This window comes from Hakea prostrata, chromosome 8, assembly GCF_041222555.1.
Source record: "Hakea prostrata isolate BN-2017 chromosome 8, UWA_Hpros_2, whole genome shotgun sequence".
Classification (NCBI taxonomy): domain Eukaryota; kingdom Viridiplantae; phylum Streptophyta; class Magnoliopsida; order Proteales; family Proteaceae; genus Hakea; species Hakea prostrata.
In genome coordinates, this window is record NC_142607.1 from 20806465 (window position 1) to 20830242 (window position 23778).

Consider the following 23778-nt stretch of genomic DNA (forward strand, 5'->3'; position numbering starts at 1 on the left):
TTATAATGAATAGGGGGCAAAATAGGGCATTTTCCTGCAAGCAGAACCGGGCGGTCGCTTGGTTTAATCGACCGCCACTAGCAACCGCCCCCAAGTATATTGCTATACAAGGGTGCTTTGCTTAGGGGGTTGAAACCCAGACACAACCTAGCCCTAAACAACACATGGGGGAGGTCTTACCTTCATTCCGGACATCTCCAAACACCACTTGCTTTCTACTAGAGATCCAACTTCCCAGTAAGGCAGATTCTTCAACAAGAGAATCCAGATCCATGGGATCTGGATATGGATCATGGACTTCTATTTGGACACTCCACAATTTAATCCGACTAGACCTTCGGGTTCTCAGACCTGCAATACGGATTCCGGGTTAGAAAAACGGGAGTTGTTACAAGTGGAGTTTCCACCAGGCATCAGCTTCATGCTGGGAGCTTTCGCTCAGCAAACAAGATCTTCTGCACTTCAGACCACTACAAATTCCGAAAAGCTTACTCTAATTCCCGCAACCACTTGTTCAGAAATAAAGTGTCCTTCAATACTCCAGTGAAAGTTGGCACTTGCAGCTTAAGGAAGCTCTCCATCAGTCTAGTATGGGGAGTTCCTGCCAATCTTTCAGTATTCAGCACAACAGCAGCTTGATGAGGATTTCCATATGCAGCATTACGGGTCTCATTGTGAAAAGTCATGAATCCAATCATCATCTGATTTAACTGGGTAGCCTGCTACTACATGATATTCTCCATGATGTCGGAAATATCTTGAAAATTTCCAACTGGCGGAGCACTAGGGAGATTATCAGCAGTCTGGCCATTCATAGGAGTCTGATCTCTGGTGACACCATCAGGTACAGTTCTGTTTGGTACTCTTCCATTGCCACTACAGCTCGCACCAGTGTTACAATTCATTAGGTTAACCATCTTGTAAATCCAAAAATTCAAAACAATCAAAAATTCAAGGTTCATCAATATCCACTTGATCTTAGGCTTTGAATATTCATATCAAACTTAAAAATCCTCAAGATAGACATTACACAAACATTCACGGGCCAAAAATAAAAAATTCCAAAACTTACCAAAAACTGAGCTCTCTACCACTGTGGGTCGCTCAGGTGGGTTGCTTAAGTCTGATCGACTCGGGCAATTGACCGATGCAAGCAGAGCGCGAATTTCACTTAAAATGGGCCACATCTCAAATCAAAACACATTCTAACTTCCAAAATTTCGTGAGAGAGCTTTAGGGAAAGGTTTTCCAAGGTTTTCAAAGGACTTCCAAGGTGGTTTAGGGCTTCTACAACATCACCCAAACACACTTTGATCTTCACACACACAAAGGTATGCACTATTCCCTCTCTCAAACACTTCCAATCTTGACTTGTAATCTTTCAAATCCATGAAATATACATTTTTTTTCATGAAAAAATCATTAGAATATTTTCTCTGAATAGGTTGATAATCGGATTTGAAAACCAGAAATCAGATAATGACAATTGACAACTAGTAATCGGATAGTTTATCGGATCGGATAATTATAGGATATCTGATAGAGTTTTGGATTCGAATTCAAATACCTATTAAAAAAATCCGCCAGATATAGCATCGGATTCGGATAGCGGATTTTCTTATCGGATTCAGATTTGGATAGTAGTGTATACAAGTTGAATTCGATCCATTTACAGGTCTAATCACAAGTCTTGACCTATTTATGAATTTCTATTTAAGTCGATTTATTCTAATGAGAAATAGAGGTCCTAAATCATACCACATACATCTATTTATGTCTATAGGCCAAGTAATCGTAAATTTAAAGCATACCGAAAAAAAGCCTAGGAAGCTTTGATTATTTCCAACAGAATGAGCTTTTGATGATATCTTTCAACACATTCATATCATGTTCATTTGATTGATTCTTTTAATTTAAGAAATGTGATAGAAGGATACATTATTGGAGGGGTATTTTTGTTTGTTTCAAATAATAAATTGTTCAGAGGTCTACCTGATATTTTGATAAGAAATTTCTAATATTTTCCTTATACATACTTGAATTTACTATTTTACCCCAAAAAAAGTTATATCCTCTACTTCCTTGATACTTCAAAGTAGCAAAGTCACCTTCACACTTTGTTGGTAAAAGTGATTTTTTTTAATCTATTTCTTCCCTTATTCCACTGCCCCTCCTCTTAATTGGTTAAAGTGATTTTCTATTTTTTTTTCATCTATTTTTCCCTTATTCCACCCCCCCCTTTTGTAGGAATTTATTATATGTGATGTGATTCGATATATTGGTTTTTCTTCTTTCTTTCTTTCTTTATTTCTTTCTTCTTCTTTTTCTTCTTCTTCTTCTTCTTCTTCTTCTTCTTCTTCTTCTTCTCATCAACCAATTATAGTAACTAAAAGCCTTGGGGGAGGGGGGAAGATGCGGTAGGGTGGAGGTTTGAACCCATGATCTCCTTGAAAGTACTTTCTACATAGATGCTGCCACCACTATGCTAGATGCACATTCACCCTCTCTCAAACTTTTTTAAGATCTTTTTATTTTTTTTTATTTTTTTTTAATTTCTCTTTTATGGACTTCTTAAAAGAGGGAGAAAGGGAAATATAAAATATTAAAAGAATACATCCAATCACCTTTAATAGATTTATAAAAAAACATTTGAGAGAGAAAAAAAAAAAAAAAAGGATTCATATAAAAGAAGGTGAAAATAAAATAAAAATATATCTAAATCCAAAATTTTTCTTACTAGAAAAATATATTTATAAAAAGCCCTACATCATCACAGGGAACAATGCTACCATGAGGAGGGAAGGACGTTGTTGGGGTGTCGGTGGAAGAACTCGATCCATTTTACCGGAGCAACAAGAAGATGAAACAGCGGGTTGGTGATGGGGAACCGTAGGAATCCCCACCAATCAAAACCTATGATGCATTGTTGGGTGGCTTTCAATCTGTAGGACAAAGATGAAACTATGGAGGAAACTGGATGGATCGATTAGAATGGATTTTTAGTTGGTGAACAATCTGAATGGGACTTAGAGGCCGACGAAGACGAAGAGGAAGGTGTAGGTGATGAGAGACTCTGCCCAACCATCAAGCTTTCAAAGGCAGAGAAAGAAAGAATGTAAAAACCTTGGAGGCAGTCATTGATAATTAAACTTGTGGGAAAGACGGTAAGTTTCAAAACCCTTTGTGGTAGACAGAATACCTTGTGAAAGCCTTATGGAGCCCTAGATCTTATTGATATTGGCTGTCACATCCACCCAGCCAGTACCCTATCCAAAATACCCGAGTGTGTGATCCACAGCCCCAAAGATCAAGTTTAGGAACGATCATATCCACTTATCAATAATATAATAAAAAGCAAGAACAAATCATTGTATTCAAGAAAATTATTAATAATAATCAAGAAATGATCACAAAAGGATCACAAAAGACTATCAGAGTGCGGATAACAAGATACCAATCAAAAGATAACTATACAGTATAGCAGAAATATACCCCACAAACAAACGCAGAAGGTAGATCGAAAATCTAAAGCAATGTCTAAAGCTATTACAACTAGAAGAATTAAAAGGACCTAAGAATCATTATAAAACTAAACAAAAAGAGTAAAGCTTCAAGATCCGGCTAATTCTGGTACACTCCGTCATCACACGAGTATGCTTCACTATATTGCTTGTAGCAACCAACATCTTGGGAACCAAACGAGTCTCCTGCCAAGGCTTCATAGTTTGGGATCTCGCAGTCATTAATACCTGCAATACAATCTAAAGAAAACATGTCCCTAAAGGGTAAGCTCAAAAATAACTTAGCAAGTAGTCCAATCACAATGAACATCTTTACACACAATCCAAAGCAATATAAATGCAATGAGATGAAACAATGAATGCAAGTATGCTACTAACTCTATATATGTTGGTCTCTATTGACAGACACGCTTTAAGTCATAGCACCACACTCCTCAGGGTAGGTCTCAAATCACTATTTCCTCAACCTTCCTGGTCTGTTGGGTTCTCCGTTGGTAATTGGGTCTTTATCCTTCCCCGACATTCATGGCTGGGGTTTAGGTCACCACTCTCTCACATCACCATTGGTCTGAGTATTGGCGCGTGTTCAGGGTTAATCTTAGCCCAATGCAAGTCATCTACTGAGTCATATCTACTTAGGGTTTGATACGTCCATTCCTCGATCCTTTCATGTATCCTTCCTCCTAGAGTCATCGTCTCCTTCCCGACTACGTAGACTCTTAAACCTATTGGTCATCCACAAATAGTAAACGGGAAGCTCTCATGTCCTCTCACGGGTTGGTTACCAGTCTTGAGCGCCATGAGCCCTAGTCTACTACTGCAACCCTACCAATGAATGGCCCCTACAATGTGATTCATGTCCTCTTACGGGTTGGTTACCGGTCTTGAGGGCCCACAAATCCCCATTGCTACCACAGGTCACTCAGTCTCAATTCCCCTTCCGATAGGGTCAGATATGATAGGGGTTTCCCTAGCCAAACACTTCTAGACCAATCCTAGGTATGTCAACAAGTAGTCAAGGAAAGCGCCAAGGGGCACTGTAATATCCTACCCTATTCTAACCCAGACCCTAACCCGGATCCACTGTTGTATTTAGGTCCGAAGACCCGAAGCGTTTGTAGAAGAGACTTATGGACCATTCTGATTGATGATCATGATTCGGAGACTGAGCCTATGGACATTGATGATGATACCCCTTGCTTAAATGCATTGTCAGTGTTTAAGGAAAGTCTGCTCATCGGAGAAGATTAATCTAGTTGATGTACCTAATGACCTCCAGTGCACAATCCGAACCGAAACTAGACTTCTTGATTGAATTGTGGAAGAAAACCTCACTCAAATTGACCTTGTATAACCTTTCAAATCCCTACTTGAAGTTGCTGAACTAAACCTGTTTTTCTGCTGAGAAACATTTTGGTCAATCCTTTTGGTCGATGCCATCGACCAAAACCATCGACCAAAGTTTCCCAGTCTGCCAAGTTAATGATTCAATGGAATATTCCCATTCTATTTATTATAACCTCGAGCCTTGAGCCATATTGCAATCATTTTCTCACCTGAAATCGTGGGGAGTGCTTCCCAAAGCAACTCCTTGGCTAATGTGAAGGGCACCTCATCAAAAACTCATTGTTTACTATTGATTCTTGTCTACATCTTCCACACCAAGGTATGAATCACCATTCCACTCTCTATCCTACCATTTTCTATTCTTTTCTATTCCTATCTTGCTGGTGAGACATTGGAAATGGTGCTACAACCTTGCAACCACCACTCCAAGTGTCTACACATGATTAACCTATGATCTTCTTAGCCATCCATTGATGCTATGCCTCCATCTCATGCCTAGCATATGTATTCCTTAATTTTTCTATTAACATCATGCCATTTTGCACCAAACTGAGTTGTAGGGTATGCTATGTTCATGTTTATCACTACTATATGATTCCAATCGAAATTCTATTAGTTCCCCTAGCTACTACATGCCATTTCCATGTCAATACAATCAATCCCAACTCATGCCATGATGTTTGTCACTTGAACTTGTTAGCTCAATTTGGGGCTTTTTGTTTGGACCATTGGATTGGGTAAATTCCTTGACTTATAGTGTCCTACTACTGTTGTTAAGTATTCCTCCAAGTTTCAGATTGATCCGAACACCAGAAAACCAATTTCGGATGAAAACCCCCAAAATCCACTATTATGTCCCGAAGGAAATTTTGGTCGATCCTTTTGGTCGATACCATCGACCAAAAACATCGACCAAAGTTGTTGCTGATAGCAACCTTGGCCAGTCTTGATCCAATTAATATCCAATCTTCCCAATTTCTTCTCTAACTTATTATTGATGTTTGTTTAGGGCCTTAACAATTATTTTGGACTATTTCTTGGTATTCTCAATTCATCATCAATTCAACCCAAGGTAAGGATGGTTAGCTCCATAAACATATAGACCACCAACTTATGATTTATGTTCTTGTTTATGAATAGAATCTCTTGATTACTCTTAAATCTTTATAAGACTGTTATATATGTGTTAGAACAATAGTGTTGAAATCTTCATACTCTTGTCATGTTACATTACTATTCTTGTTTACTTATGTCTATGATGATTCATTTCAATATCATGATTTAACTTTTATGATAAGATGTATTGGATGCATGAAAGATGATGAACTTGAATATGTGATTGTTTACGTACAACTTGGGATTGGGAAGTGTTCTATTGACACTTCTGTCCTTAGGCATCGGAGGGAATAGTATGGGATGTTCTCCGATGGTGCCTATCGACACTCTCCCGGGTTATTGGATGACATACATAGGACTGTCTAGTTGGTTGGCTAGGTTTATCCTTGTCGTGTCAGACCTGAATCGGAAGGGCATTGAGACCGAACAACCCGTGGTAGTGTATAGTTGGATGGGAGCTCTAAGCCGGTAACCAATCCGGTAGGGGACATAAACCATACTACGGATACCCGAAAGGGGTCATTTATTGGTAGGGTTGCAAATGGCTAGACTTGGGCTCACAGGCGCTCAAGACCGATAACCAATCCGTGAGAGGACGTGAGAGCTTCCCTTTTACTATTTGTGGATGACCAATAGGGTTGATGAGTCCGAAATCCGGGATTTCGCTGACTCTAGTGTGAAGGATACCGGAAAGGATCGCCGGGGGCGAGGAATGGACGTATCTGGATCTTACTTGACCGACTAAGTAGATGACTTGCATTGGGCTAGGCTTTACTGTGACATGCGCCAGTACTTATACCAAACGGTGATGCGAGAGAGCAGTGACCTATTCCCTTACTATGGTTTTTAAGATGACTTTATCAAACTTCCCTGGCAGACCCAAGATATCTTGTATGATTGAGGGGGAGTGACTGACCATCCAAAGAAGTATGGTGCTATGACTTAAAGCATGTCTACCCTAGAGACTAGCATTCATAGAGTTAGAATCATACTGCATCATATGTTCCATATCACATTGCATTATGTATGTTTTGTATGTGTATGATTTCCATACAAATGTTTTTAGATTATCCTACAGGAACCGAAGACTATGATGGAACCCATTCGAGACGGACTATGATTCCGCATAATACCCTTCAGGTAGTGGCGTCTGTGAAGATCCGAGTGTTGGTGCCGAGGAGGATTACTATTCGCACCAGGGTTAGCCCCACAGTTGTGCGGGAGCGGCAAAGCTGGGTTTACTTCATCCGTACCATTGAGGAGACTATTATTAGAGTAGAGGAAACCCTAGCTTAGTGCCCCATTTCCTTGGTGTATTTTTGGAGTACTTGGACCTATAATTAACTTACTTTTGGATTATCTTTAAATACTTGGACATGTAATTAACTTTATCACACTTCTTTCCGCTGCTCTGAGAGGGTGGTTATCATACCTTCTCTTACCTTTATGACTATGTTCACACTTTGATATTATATGTCTTCCACACTCTGATTTATTTAATCTTACCTTATTCATGATACTTAGTATTAGTTGTTTTTACCTTGATTATCATTGTTCATGATTATGTCATTGTGTATGTGGGAGGCATGGACCTATGAATCTTGATCCTTGGACTGTGGATCACATTCCCGGGTATTCCAAAAGGGGTACCGGCTAGGTGGATGTGACAGGCACCATAGGAAAGCGTCCCATACCACCTCCACTGATGTCCAAAGATAGAAACACCAAAAGGGCATTCCCCATTTCACAAGTACAACCTAGGCATTCACATCATAGCATGATTCCACACATATCACATCATAGTCCAAATCATATTCACATAATTCAATAATCAATTTCAATATGTAAATCACAATATGAACATGCTACTATAATTACAAAAGTAATACAATGTTAAGAAAGTAAAACAACAGTAGCTAAATCATGCATTCAAATCATAACACATCAAGCATGTAAATATGCATATTGTGAGTGAACGTACTCACCTCGAATTCGATTTGTAAACTTCAAGTGAGAGATCAAAGAACAAGACCAAAATCACCTAAACAAGCTTAAGCAAACATGGCTTAAGTATTAGGAACAAACCCTAACGATCGAAGTTGAAATGGAAGCAAAACATAGCAAATTTGAGGTCACTAACTCTGTGGGTCACTGAGTTGGGTCTCTCAGGTCTGATCGACCCACCTGATCGACCCGCAGTGTTATGTACAGACAAAAAACCCTAAATTGGTCATAACTCCTTCGTTTGAAGTTCGATTACTCCAAAATTCGAAGGGGAGTTCCCCAGAAACACACTAAGACTATCTATGAAAGTCTAAGCATCAAACAAGGTCATTGGAATAGAATTCTAATCGAATCATAAACTAGGGTTTCTACCGAAATCAATCCGTGGATTTCAAGGAAAGACTAGAGAGAAAGGGGTTTCACTCTAGGAAAGAAAGAACAGTAATTCAAAATCAAGAATTGGAACTAGGAAGGGTCTAAAAAGAAAAAGAAAACAAGGTCTTCGAATGGATACCCCTTCTTGAAAGTTACCCAAGAATTGCCCCTCAAAGTCAACCCATAGCAAATTCTCAAAGTAATAGAGGGAAAAGGGATTCACCCAAAAATTATGGGGATATAAGGAAAGGTCAATAGCAATGTCATGAGACCTTCCTCACAATCATAGAGGTAGATAGAAGACAAAGAGAGAGTAACTCATGGTCTCATGCAAAATCAAAATATAGGAAACTCACCATATGGCTTCAAGGAAACATAGAGTGAATGGGGATTCACTCTAAGACTATGAGGATAGACAATAGGCCATTATAGTAGTGTAATACCTTCCTCACAATCAAAACAATTAGAAGAAATAGTAGAGAGAATAGATCGGAGAAGAAAGAGATTGAAAACTAACCTTGTGGAAAAAGATTAGACGGAGAAACTTTGACAGATGCTTGGGGATCTTCCTTGTCTTCGAAGAGGAGGTTCTAAGGTCCTTCCCATGTTCTCCATAGGCGTAGGAACATAATGGGGCTGAAATCCACGAAGTTCTAATATATAAAGCATCAAAAACCCTAAAAAACAGAGTTTTACAAAACTACCTTTGACCCTATGGGTGTTAGCTGGGTAGCTTAGCCTGATCGACCCACCTAAGTGACCTAGGCTGACAGCAAGCCTAAAAACAGGGATTTCAAGATCCAAACCTGAAAATTTTTCACTGGGGCTTCTCCCAACTCAATAAGTGACTTACCTAGCATTAAGGGACCTTCCAAAACATGTATAACTAGGCCTCAAGTCCATCAACCAAGTTCTTCAACATTAAGATGCAGTTTCTTCTCCAATTCAGACAAGGTTTCTAAGTAGGGAACTCCATGTCTTCCACTGAGATGGCCCACAATGTCTTCTTCCTTCACTTCGGTCTTCAGATCTACACTAAGGAAGAGGTCTGACCTGACTTCCTAGGACCTTCCAAAGATATCAACACTGTACTCAAGGTCCAACTTCAAGGTCAAACATCAATCAAGTCACTTCTTCATCCAAAACAAATAGGGTGTCCAGGTTAGGGTTAGGTGGGATTTCACAATGGCAATGCATTTCATAAATTTGGACAACAAGAGGACTACCTAAACATCCTTACCAATGGACCTTGGATTATATATGATCATTATCTATTGGTCCGAAGATGGGAGCCTAATTTCATCCCAGAAGAAGAAGTATTGAAATGATTGATTGTTTGGGTTCAATTTCCAGGTATTTCAATAGAATATTTTGACCATCTATTCCTATGTAGGTTGGAGAATAGGATGGGAAAAATTGTTAAAATTGATACAACAACAATGCAGGCTAGGGTATGTGTAGAAGTGGACCTTACTAAACCTCTACTCTCTAAGTTCCGTTTAAACGGGCGAGTTCATAAAATCTTATATGAGTCATTAAAACTTTTTATATGCTACACATGTGGTAAATTTAGGCATTCATTCCCAGGTACAATGCACAGCTATACCTCCTACAAAAATTGAGCCACATGCAATTATTCCTTTGGGAGGGGTTTCCATAATAATAATTGAGCCACTCTCCTCTTTCATCTACCTAGACTCAGTCTCAAAAACTGGTTGACGGCCCCTTGAATCCCTTTCTAGTCGATCTTGAAAAAAATTTGAGGTTGGATTTGGAAAAAGTTCTAAGTAGAGAGGAGATTCTCTGGGCCCAAAAATCTCAAAAAAGTTGAATTTTGCAAAGAGATAGAAATACATGATATTTTCATACCTCTACTATAACAAGGAGAAGAAGTAATAGAGTGGATGCTTTAATAGATGAAAAAGGAGAGTGGATCCAAGAAGAAACCAATCTCAAGTTGCATGTAATAAACTATTATAGGAATTAATTTAATGGATAACATCATGAGCCAAGTCCCATTAATTTGAATCATGGATTTCCTGCTCTAGACCAAGATTGGATATTAATTTTAAGCCTTGATGTGTCAAAAGAAGAAACCTTCAAAGCTGTGAAACAAATGGGACCATGGAAAGTTCCTGGACCAGATGGTTTTCAAGCAGCATTTTACCAAACAACATGGATAACCATTGGAGAATCTGTATATCGACTTGTACAGGAAGCATTTGCAGGTAATATGGATGATAAGGTAAATGAAACTGTATTGGCTCTGATACCCAAAGTTGACAATCCTGAGAAAATCACCCAATTTCGGCTCATATTTCTCTGTAATGTGAGTTTTAAAATTATTACTAAAGTGATCACTAACAAACTTAAGTATTTTATACCTAGTCTTAGTGCCCCTAATCAAGCCAGCTTTGTTCCTGGATGTCACATCTAGGATAACACTATTGTAGCACAGGAGATCTTTCATTATATGAAAAAGAAGGGCAGAAGAATCCAGTACATGGCTATAAAAATTGATCTAGAAAAAGCATATGATAGAATCCAATAGAATTTTATTGCCAACTTCCTTTCTCTAACAGGAATTCCTAAAAGTCTGATTAATGTCATTAATAACTATGTCACAACTTCTAAGCTCAATGTTCTTTGGAATGGTGAATTGACGGAGTATTTCCAGCCTTTCTAGAGGAATTCGACAAGGGAGCCCCTCTCTCCCTACCTGTTTGTGCTATGCATAGAAAGATTGACTCATATTATTCAAGATGTTGTTGTAGAAGGAAGGTGGAACCAGTTAAGATTAGAAAGGAAGGAACTAGGATCTCCAACCTAATGTTTGCGGACGTCGTCGTCTTGTTTTCCAAAGCTTCTAAAGATCAAGTTTCAACAGTCCTACAATGTTTGAATAATTAAATTCTACAATGCTTTAGGAAGCAAGGTTAGTGTGGCAAAAACACAAATATACTTCTCAAAAAATGTGGATTGACAAAAAGCCAGGGAAATAACTCATATCAGTGGATTTTCTACAATTGACAACATAGGTCGCTATTTGGGAGTCCCTATTTGGAATAGAAGAACCAAGAAAGCCAACTACAACTATATTAGTGAAGGAAAGGTTGTCTTCTTGGAAAGCAAATTTTTTAACTCTTGCAGGTTGAGTTATACTAGCTAAATCCGTAATCCAAACAATCTTGTACTACACAATGCAATCAAATCTTATCCCGAAAGGAATTTTGTAGGAGGTGGAAAAGGTCACTAGAGCATTTGTTTGGGGAGATACTGAACACCAAAAAAGAACTCATCTACTTAAATTGGGGAAGTTTAAAGGTGGTAAATCTAGGGGATCCGTCTTTCTCTTTGAGTCAATGTGGTTGAGACATCCTCGGTGTAAGGATGTGGCTGAAAAAGGTTGGAATTCTAATGAAAGTAGGGGCACATCTCATCCTCTAGTCTAGAAAGCTGAAAACTGCAAGATGGAGTTCAAAAGTTGGAACAAAAAGGACTTTGGAATTGTTCAGGAGAATATTAAGAATTTGAAATTCCAAATTGGGTTGATTGAAAAGAGAGCGGATTATGTGGATTATATGGAAGATGAGAATAAATTGAAGGAACTCCTTGAGGAGGAATTGGCTAGAGAAGAGATACTTTCGCATCAAAAATCAAGGATTGACTAGATTAAGTTGGGAAATAAGAATTCAGGTTTTTTTTCATGCATCTACTATTCATAGGAGAAACAAGAACATAATTCTGAAACTCAAAAAAGCGGATGGGTCGTGGACTTCTAATGAGAGGCAGTTGGATGATCTGTTTATGGACCACTTTAGAGATGCAGTTTCCTCAAAGGGCTATTCTCAGAGTGCTTTTGACCAAGCTTTGGATGGTGTGTTTTTGGTGGTTGGAGAAGAGGGTGAATACGGAATTATGTAGGATTCCAAATGATGATGAGATTCTTGCTACCTTATAATCAATGGGGCCTCTGAAATCACCTAGACTAGACGGGATTCCTCCAATTTTTTATCAAAAATTTTGGGATATTACTAAAGAAGAGGTGTGTAAATGCGTGAAGGAGTTCTTCATTTATGGAGTTATGCCAAAAGAACTCAACCGAACATTCATTTGTCTTATTCCCAAGTGCTCAAATCTAGAGATGCCCGAACACTTTAGGCCTATCAGTCTCTGCGGAGTGTTAGTCAAGCTCATTTCAAAGATATTTGCAAATAGGCTCAAGGTTTCTCTTGCAGGTATCATTTCCCCCTCCCAATCGACTTTTGTTCATGATAGGCTTATTTCAGATAATATTTTTATGGCTCATGAGATTTTTAATTATGTGAAACATAGGAAAAAAGGAAAGAAGAAGTTTCTCGCCATGAAATTGGATATGCGGAAAGCCTATGATAGGCTCGAATGGCCTTTTATCAAAGCGTCCCTATTAAAACTGGGATTTTCTCCGAGGTGGGTGGATATGGTCATGGAATGTACCGCTACGGTTTCATATAGGCTCTTGGTTAATGGGGTGGAGAAAGGATCATTTTGTCCCTCTTGCGGCATTCGTCAAGGTGACCCTCTTTCCCCTTTCATTTTTATCCTTGGATCCCAAATACTAAGTTCCATCTTGAATGAAGCAGAAGGTCAAGGATTAATCAAGGGCATCAGTGTTAAGAACAGAACTCCCTATAATTCTCATCTCCTGTTTGTTGATGATTGTATAATGTTTTCAGAAGTGAATCTTCATCAGATCAGTTCTCTTAAAGCCTCATGGATCTTTATTGTCAAACTAGTGGCCAAGCAATAAATGATAGCAAGTTATCCTTTACTTTTAGCCGGAATACTCCCATTCAGTTTCGCAGATGGTTCACCAGGGTCCTTAAAATCAAGTATGGTGAGGGTCCATCAAAGTATTTGGGATTGCCTTCCAACTTTGGGGTCAAAAAGTCTACCATATTTAAAGATTTGGGTGAGAAAGTTGGAAAGAGAACTCAAGGCTAGAAAGCCAAGCTACTCTCCTAGGTCGGGCGAGAAGTTCTTATCAAATCTGTTGCCTCTGCCATTCCCTCCTTTGCAGGGTCTCACTTTCTTTTACAAATGGATCTACATAATGATATAAGGAAATCAATCTCAATTTTTTATTGGGGGCAGAAGGATGATGAACATAGAGTTCACTGGATGTCATGGTCCAGGTTATGTAGATCAAAGGATAAAGGGGGTCTTGGATTTCGTGATCTCATTCTACACAATAGAGTTATGCTTGCAAAGGTGGCTTGGCGTCTTTGGTCCTCTCCCGATTCTAATTGGGCTAAATTCATTAAAGCTATATATTTTCCTAATTGCAGCTTCATGGAAGCAAGGAAAGGATCATGTTCCTCTTGGGCATGGCAAAGTATAATTAAAGGCAGGGAAGTGCTCGAGATGGGGCTTATCTCTTTGATTGGTGATGGAGTTAACACTCCGATCTGGAACTCGAATTGGATCCCAAATCTTCCCGATTTCAGAATTTCTTCGAAGAAACCATACGGATGCTCACTTCAATGGGTCTCTGATCTTGTTGAGCCCATTTTAAGATCTTGGAACAGGAGCTTATTACAGAAGTTATTTACAAATCAAGAGATGAATGCCATATTAAAAATTCAACTTGGCCAAACTGCAGGTGCAGACTCTGTAATATGGGGAGGTGCTATTAATGGAGTTTTCTCTGTAAAAAGTGCTTACCACTTGCAATGTAATCGCAGAGATTCTCTAGCCATGCTTGTTTCATCATCTTCTCGCTGCCACAAATGGGAAGAAGTATCTGTTAATTCATGGAAAAATATCTGGAAGGCTCAGTGTTATCCCACAATTCAAACTTTCATGTGGAAAGCTTTGAATCAAGCCTTGGCTATAGGGGAGAATCTTTAGATCAGGCAAATTAGAAGTGATCCTACCTGTGGTAGGTGTGGGAAAGAAGTGGAATCGATTGATCATATCCTCTTCAACTGTGACTTGTCCCATGCGATCTGGTTTGGCTCAGGGTTGTCCAGTATGGTGGAAATGCAAAATCAGAAATCCTTAAGCAACATCATTAACGATTGGGGCAAGCTTCGATTTCCTGATTCCAACTCAAGCAGTGAGGTTTTCAGTCTCTTTTCCTTTACCTGCTGGTTCGCTTGGCTAGAAAGGAATGATTTGTTGTTTAATGGTGTGAGGTGGAATCTAGATCGAATAGTGGAAAAGGCAGGGTTTGCTCACCGTGAGTTCTGGAAATCCTCTGGTGCAACAGGCTGTGAAGCAATCGGTGAAGTGAGAGTGTGGATGCCTCTAATTATCCCAGAATCGAAGATCAATTCTGACTTCTCCTTGTCTAAAGCGAATAATACTGCAAGTGTGGGTTTCATCCATAGAGATTCCAGTGGATCTCCCCTATGCAGCATCTATTCCAAGCTCGGTGGTCTCGATTTTCACTGGGGAAGCTCTTGCTCTCCACTAAGCGATCCTGTGGGCTGAGGAAGAAGGGCTGAAAAATGTGATTTTTGAGAGCGATTGCAGCAACCTTATCCACTGTTTTGAAGACCCTTTTCTTCCAATTGAATTGGGTGCCAGGCGTGTGGTGGAGGATATCCGTTGTTTGCTCGTCCTTGAACCGTCTTGGTCGGTTCATTATGTTTCTAGGAGGGCTAATTGTGTAGCTAATTCCCTAGCTAGGAAGGCCCAGTCCGTGGCAAGTCAAACTGTATGGTCTAGTTCCACTCCTTGGCTTCTTGGTCTTTGTAATCAAGATGTCTTGGGCTCTTCTTGCCCGTCTTCTAATTAAATATCCATTTACCAAAAAAAAAAATGGGGAAGTTTGTACAGTGCCAACAGAAATGGAGGTTTAGGCTTAAAACTTTTAGCTATTATGAACAAGGCTTTCATCATGAAGCTAGCATGGGGGGTTCTCCACCATGATACAATGTGGGCAACAATTTTAAAGGAGAATTATGGCTCTACAAGGAGGGGCAACCCATTAAATAGTTTAGTGACCGACTCTCCACTCTGGAAAGCACTAACAAAAGAAGTTGTAACCATCAAAAAGCATTGTGAAGTGGTAGTTGGGAATGGTAAGTCTATTTTTTTCTAAAGGGATAATTCGATAGGAACTAATCCTGCACTTGTAGATATGGTTGTGAAACCTATTCCGGTTGATTATTTAGAAGAGAATGTACAGTCCTATGTGCAAATCAGTGAGAGGTTGTGGAATGACAAATTTATTAATTTTCTGCCTAATAACATCTATCAACAGATTAAAGCATGTGCCTCCCCCCCCCCCCCCCTTCAGAAGATAATGGTAGTGACAGGTTCATATGGAAGCATTCTCCAGATGGGCAATTCACTATCCACACAACTTATGAAGCTATTTCAAATTAACTAATAATGCCAGCTCCTGATTCATACAAAGCAACCTCTAAGACATGGTTTGGAAACTAAAACTACCGAGTAGATTGATGAGCACATTTATGTGTGAAATCCTAGGGCATAAAGCGTGCATTTTACTCACTTAGAGTGGAGCTACCTTGGGTTTTATGTTGTTTTTGCAGATTTTAGGACTTTTCAAGATTCAAGCAAATATTTGGAGTTTTGGGTATGAAACATGCAATTTCACATGTCAAGAGGTCTGTTCAAATTCTGAAGTGCGAAAATGGGCCTAATTTGGAGCATGATGGGCTAGAGATGCAATTATGGGCCAACTTCAAAATATTTTAGAAATAAATAAGCAAATTTTGATCAACGGCTGAGATTAGAAATTATTAATCAAATCTAGTCCTTGCATGCTTCAATATTTTATTTCCTATTTGGGACCTGATCAAAGAAGGAAAAGGAGGAAAAAGAATCCTATTCAGAGAAGGAATAGGGAAAAATCCCGTTTTTGAGTGTCTATGTCCAGTTTCGATCATCGAATGGACATCCAGTGTCCGATCAAGCTGATTTTTGGACGAGAGCTTCACAACTTCTTGATCCTCAAAGGAATTGTGCATTTGATCTCTCTAAGTCAATCCGATTAGTGCGCCAAAACCCTCCTTGGTTGAGTCAGATTGGAACTCTGAGTTTGATTCAAATTTCTGTCAAGAATCATATCACATGTAAACTCTATAAAAGGAGAGCAAACTCCAGCAAGGGAGAACCTTTTTTAGAGCTTTGGAGGAGCACACTTTCTTTTCTCTTTAGTTTATTTAGGCTTTCTCTAGTTTTCTTTGATTGCTTTTGTGAGATTCTAATTTCTAGATTGAATGTTTAGGTTTAATTTTTCTATGTAATGCAACTTCAAGTTCAAGTTCAAGTTTCAAGTTTGAGGATTCATTTTTCTCTAGGTCTAGCAATTGCTGATCTAGATCATTCTAGATCTGGTTGTTAGGGTTGGTTGAAATTCGAATCGTTCATTCAAGTTTTTTTTTTTATAATTCGAGATTCAAAGATGCAAGTAAGTAACCTTCGTCAATAATCTTCTCTCACCCCTCCATTCCCGCTTCTACCCCTCCATATTCTTAACTTAGGATTTATTTTTCAGCATTTATTTATTGTTCTCCCTTCCCCCTGGGTCCTTGATCAAAGATGCCTATAGTCGTGCCTCTCTTTGGTTAAGGTTTCCCTTTTCTTTTGATTGCTTTGTTATTTACTTTCAGCATTTTTTTTCAGCATTTTTTTATTGTTCCCTTCCCTCTGGGTCCTTGATCAAAGATGCCTACAGGCGTGCCTCTCTTTGGTTAAGGTTTCTCTTTTCCTTTTATTGCTTTGTTTTTTACTTTCTGCAATTTTTTTCTCTTTAATATATGTTCCCCTTATCAATGGACTGTAAGCTACAGCAAAGGGTCCATGGTCAAAGTCATCCTAATTATACTCCCCTTTCCCTCCATCCAGAGCTGACACTCGGATCACTTCCCATTTATTTTTATTTATTTATTATTCGTATTTATTACTGCCTTTTATTTATGCATTGGTATTGTTTATGTCATTTTTAGTCTCAATTCGATCGCATTAGATGTATGGATTAGGACTGCTCATTTAGTTTAATTAATTAGTTAACAAATTTGAATCATTGCTATCACATCAACCTAGTCGGTACCCTATCTGGCATACTCGAGTGTGTGATCCATAGCCCCAAAGATCAGTATCAAGGAAATCAACCTCCCACATTTACAATAATATAATCAAGAACAAGACTATAATCAATGTTTAACTACATTAAGTGAAAGATCAAGGTAAGATTCAAGAGAATGTACAATATAATCTGTGAAATCTAGCCCTATCCTAACCCTGACCTTGACCCGAAAACCACGTGGTTTGTAGGTTCGAAGACCAGGAGTAAAGGAAGAAGCCAACTATGGGCCATCTCAGTGGAAGACATGGTGTTTGACCCAGAACCCATGGATGTTGATGATGGTGTTCCATACTTGGAAGCTTGTTCAGAACTAGAAAGGAAACTGCAGCTTGTTGAAGATGAGTCAAGTTGAAGGACCTAAAGTATAGTTAAACATGATTTGAAGGCATTTTTCTATACTAGGTAAGCCATATGTTGTATTGGGAGAAGCTCATTAGGTTTGGACTTGAGTTGGGCCTTCAATTCCCTGTGCTTGGCCTTGCTGACTAGCTTTGTCGATTGGGCCAAACGACCAATAGAGCCAGAAATCCGAGAAAAATCCTTTGTTTAGGGTTTTTCGCTTTCTATTTAAGTAAACTTCGTATTTCTTAATATCCTCTGCCTCCAAAACTCTCAGAGAACGTGGGAAGACTCTCTTAAAGCTTTCCTTGGTGAATTCAAAGAACTTTTGCAAGATCTAAAGCCTCTCATCTCTGATTCTTCAACCAAAGGTTAGTGGTCTCTTGTGTGTTGTGATTTAATCTTACTATGTCTTAATCTCTGTGATGAGACTATGAAGATGATGCTGCATTCTCTGTTAGCAACCATCACTTCACTGATCTCCTTCCATTCTTAAGGTTTTATGATCAACATAATGATCTTAAACCTAACCCTTGTAAAACCCTCATGGAAACAAGGCCCCCTTTTTTTTTTAATTTTTTGGTTTTTTTTTTTTTTTTTTTTTTTGTGGGGTTTTGTTTTTGTTTTTTTTTTTTTTTGGTTGGGGGTGGGTGTTTTTTTTTTTTTTTTTTTTTTTTTTTTTTTTTTTTTTTTTTTTTCGCTAAAAGGATCATTATATTAAGCGAAGAAGAAATATTAAAAATACATCAATTAATACCGTATAAAGAACCAACCTCCCTTACCCGCAACAACTGTTGCCCCCAATACACCCTTCCTCACTGGTTCCTGCTCAGATTAGAAACCACTAACTTATAAAACGAAATCTAGGACGTCTAGAGGCATCCATATCAAGTTCATTAAGGATTGAAGCTGACCAAGGAATGTTAATATCAGAAATTCCTGTTCTAGCTGCCGAATTTGCCAAAAAATCTGCCACTGTATTAGTTTCACGATAGCAATGTGAAATCTTCCAATCTATAGTCAACAAATATTCTTGTAACTCTCTCCACATATGAAAGATATACCAAGGTATTTTCTTCTACTGTATTAAAGTCACCACAGCTTTTGAATCACTTTCTACCCAAAGCTTATTAATTTGTAAATGCCTTGCCCAACGTAATCCGTGAATGAAAGTTTCCAATTCAGCCTCAAAGTTGGTTTTAACATTTAAAAAAATACTGAAATTGAAAACCACCGCAGCAACTTCATTTCGAAAGACTCCTCCACCGCCAGAGCTTCCTGGATTGCCTAAAGAAGACCCATCAATATTTAGTTTAACCCAACCTACAGCAGGAGGACACCCAAAAATTTCTTGTGGAGGAGCAGCACTAAAAACAGAGAAGTGAAGGCCCAGTCTTCTTGCATCCGAAAAAATGGTAGGAGTTACTTTCTTCCATCCATTTTAAAGCCAAACTGTACTAAGTCTGAAAAAATTAAACTCATCACCTCATCAGTCCTGAAATTTAAATTTTCAAACCGGATTTGATTGCGGACCATCCAAAGAAAGTATAAAAGCAAACAACATCCATTAATCCAAGCAGTCTGTAAAGGAGACTGTGAAGCCTGGTGTTTCCAAGCCTTGAACGACTCTACAATCGAATCTTTTACTGTCCAACTATAACCAAACTTTGCTGCAAAAGCTTCTCTACATCCACGTGAAAATGAGCAGTGAAGAAAGAGATGTCCTATGTCCTCTGAAGCTTTACCACATAGATTACAACGAGAGGCCAGCATAATCCCTTTCCGAGTCAACAAGGCATCAACAGGTAGCCTATAATGAAAAAGTCTCCAACAGAAAACTTGTTGTCTAGGTTGCAAAGAAGTCTTCCAAATACTTTTAGCCCATTCCAGTTGTTCTCCTTTTCTACGATAAAGATCCCATGCCGATCGAAAACTAAACTCTCCCCCCACTGAACCTTGCCAATGACAAACATCAACAAAACCAGCACAAGGTACAGGATATAACATAATAAGAGAGATTACCTCTTGAAATTTGGCATTGTCCACTGACGGAAATATCCACTCCCCTTGCTGTAAACAATCTGCAACAGTCAATTTCAAATGACCCTCTAAATCTAGAGGAATACCAACATAGTCTGCAATGGTAATTCTCCAACCATCTGTCAAACCAGAAATTTATATTCTGACCATTTCCAACTGACCACCGTTCATTAGCTTGAACAAAACCCCAAACCTTCCTCAATCCCAACATCAAAGAGGACTGCTACCCATAAATCTTTAAATTTCCCCTTTTGTCCACCATCTTCCCCTTTAAAAAATGAGCAAAAACAGAGTGTTTATGTTTAATTGTCCAAGCCAACTTGCATAAGGAAGCAAAATTGACATCTCTTAATCTTTGAATACCCAAACCACCCTCACATTTTGGAGTACATACTTTTTCCCAAGACACTGTAACCTTCTTCACAGCCTCTATACTCCCTGTCCAAATGAAGTTACGCATCCAAGCCTCTGCTTGAGAAATAATAGAGCTAGGCCACCAGTACATTGAAAAATTATGAATTGGCATGCTATAAATAACTGAACGTACCAACTCCACTCTACCTGCCAAAGATAACAGCTTTCCACACCACCCTTGTAGCCGATTCTTAATCTTGTCTAAAACTGACATCAATCTGACACGAGTCACTCTTCCTTTAAAAATATCTATCCCCAGATATCGAGTAGGAAAGAGAGCAATTGGGATATTTAATATGTCCACAATTTTCTGTTTTCGACTAGGAGGCACACGTCCAAGAAAAAGCTTACTCTTCTCCAAACTAATATGTTGACCCAAAAATTCTTGATACTTCGATAAGAAATTTTTCAAAGCTTTAAAATAACATAAAGAAGCATTTGAAAAAATAAATATATCATCAGAACGGAAGGAACTTCTACTCCCCTGGGACGTGGCAAAGCTCTCAATCTACCAGCAGCTATCAAAGAATGAATGCCACTGCATAGTACCTCTTCTGCAAGAAGAAAAAGAAGAGGAGATAAAGGGTCCCCTTGCCGAAGCCCAGTCTCAACTCCAAAGAATCCAACTGGTCCCCCATTCAATAAAACTGAGATTCTAGTAGATTGAAGCATCTCATGAATCCAGCCAACCCATCTATTTGAAAATCCGAAAGCCTTCAAGACCAAGAATAAAAACTCCCATGATAGGGTATCATAAGCCTTCATAATATCAATCTTAATTCCCATCCCTCCCCCTCTAACAGAAGAATGTAAAATATTTGTAAGTTCAGAAGCGACAGCAATATTTTCAGAAATCATCTTACCTTTCTGGAAAGCTCCTTGCTCCTCAGAAATAAGCTTAGGCAAAAGAGGACTCAGCCGAGAAGCCATTATCTTTGACAATGTTTTGCAAAAAAAATTCCCCATACATAGAGGCCGAAATTTGTCCAATGTAGCTGCATTCTCCACCTTGGGAACTAAAGTGAGGAAACAATTATTTACCCCTTTCGGAAGTTTTCCTTTTCGAAAGAAGGATCGAACAGCAGCCCCAAGATCAGCTAAAACAATATCCCAGCATTTGCGGAAAAAACTTCACGGAAAGCCATCTGGTCCTGGAGAACTGTCAGGATCTAGGTCCCATACCACTCCTTTGATCTCCTCATTAGAGGGCAAACCTTCAAGTAATAAACAATCATCATCCATCAGCACTTTTGGAATCACAGACAACAACTCTGGGTGTCCCAAGTAGGAACCCACTTTATGATAGTTTTCAAAGTAAGTCACCACATAATCCTGTAGTTCAACCGAACTTGATGTCCAAGTGTCATCCATTCTTCGCAAAGATTTAACAGAGTTTTTATTTCTTCTAAGTTTAGTAGAGAGATGGAAAAATTTTGAATTCCTATCTCCCTCCCTCAACCACCTGACCTTTGCTTTCTGCCGAAGAAGAGAGTCCAAACGATCCATTGCTTGTACAAGTTTTGACTTCAAGGAAGCCTCTTGATCAAAATATTCATTTGTCATATCAAGTTGATCAATATTAGTTTGAAAGGATGCTAGATCTTTCTCCGCTTGTTGTACTTCAATAAAAAGATTAGGAAATGTCATTTTAGCCCAAGCTTTAAGACGCTGCTTAACATTCTTCAATCTCTGTGCTAGTACAAAAATGGGATCACCAACAATCGATTCCACCCAAGCCAAACGAACCACCTCCAAAAAAGAATCGTCAGTCATCCAAAAATTATTGAACCTGAAAGGAGAGTTTACTGGTTTGACACCTTTGTCAACAAAGACACAAATCGGAGAGTGATCAAACGAGTGTGTCGGAAAAGTGATCTGTTTAGAATCACCAAACAACTCTAACCATCTAGCATTGAAGAAACTTCTATCAAGGACCGAACGAACATTACCAACTTTGCGTTGGTTTGACCATGTAAATTTCCTACCCGAAGCTGGAACTTCAAAAAGCTCACAAGCATCAATGGTAGCCTGAAAATCAGCTGCTGCACCCAATTGGAATCTGCTTAAACCCCTCCTTTCAGACACCCGTAACACTGCATTAAAGTCCCCCATTACAAAAAATGGTAAGCTGGACAAAGGGAGAGCAATAAGATCCTCCCAAAGCCGTCTGCGATCAGATCTATCACAACAAGCATGAACCACTAATAGACCAAATTGGACACCTTGCCACTTGAATTGAAGAGAGAGTTGTTGGTCAGATGAAGAGAGAACAGAGGGCCACTGCAACTCTCTCTTACAAAAGACCCAAAGATTCGGAACTTTCTCCTGCCGAAAATTATACACAAAATTAGAAGAATATCCCAATCTATTAATAAAGAGAATTGGGCACTTACTAACATCCACTTTTGGTTCAGCGACACAAAAGATGTCTGGTTGATGAGTCATTAACAGCATTTTAAGGGCCCTCCTACCAGACGCATTACCAATGCCGCGAATATTCCAGAAGAAAAGCTTCATATCAACGATTACAAAGCAGCACTTTCCTCTCCCAATGAGAGGCTCTTATTTACTGTAGAGACTTTCCCTAAAGCAGCATCTACCTTCTTGAATTCCTCTGCCAACAAACCCTTTTTACTTGTAGCCACTTTCTTCACTGCATTAGCCTTCTTAGGACGACCAGGCTTCCGACGAGGAGAGCCTTCATCCCTCATTGAGATAGAAGATGAAGGAGGAGGAACAACTTCCAATTGCAGCGTTCCATCATTTTCAAATATGGCCAAACTCTTTTGGGCCCCACTAGAGTCCAACGCATTCTCCCTAGTTGCCACGTCAGCCCCTTTCTCTCTAAAATACCTTCCTTCTTTGGTCGAACCTCTTAGTGCATTTACAGCATTAGGTCCCACCAATGAATCCCCCAAATTAAGGTTTTTAAGTAGAATAGAACTCTTATCTGTAGCATGACCTGTTTGAAATTCAAAATGCTTGGTCGAAACACACCCTTCATTCTTACCAATGGGTCCCACAAATGAATCCCCCAAAGTAGGGTTTTCAATTTGAATAGAAGTCTTACCCGCAACATGATCATTTTGAAACTCAAAATGCTTGGCTGAATCACACCCTTCATTCTTATCATTGGGTCCCACCAATGAATCCCCCAACTTAAGGTTTTCAATTTGAATAGAAGTCTTACCCGAAACATGGACATTTTGAAATTCAAAATGCTTGGCTGAATCACAATCGTCAATCTTATCTTCGGGTCCCACTAGTGAACTCTCCAAAGGAGAGTTACCAATAAACTTAGAACACTTATCTACATCTAAGGATTTTTGAAATTCAAAATTTTTGGCCGAACCAATAACCACACCATTTCGAAAATCAAAAACATCAACCAAAAGAAGGTTTCCATGACATTTAGAACTCTTATCCACATCAAGGATTTTTTGAATTTCAAAAGGGTCGCTCTCTTGGCTAGGATTTGAAGAAGAATGATTCGAAGAAGAGTCCTTACCCAAAACCAAC

The 23778-nt window shown here is 39.0% G+C and overlaps 1 protein-coding gene across 1 annotated transcript; it reads right to left on the reverse strand.

The window, feature by feature from the left end:
- Positions 1–21390: 21390 nt before the first annotated feature.
- On the reverse strand, positions 21391–22776 carry LOC149007409 (uncharacterized). The gene is made up of 2 exons (XM_089167057.1): positions 21722–22776; positions 21391–21631 (listed from the first exon to the last, which is right to left on the reverse strand). The coding sequence occupies exons 1-2, from the start codon at positions 22774–22776 to the stop codon at positions 21391–21393; spliced, it is 1296 nt and encodes a 431-aa protein (XP_089023183.1).
- Between the last annotated feature and the right edge of the window lie 1002 nt (positions 22777–23778).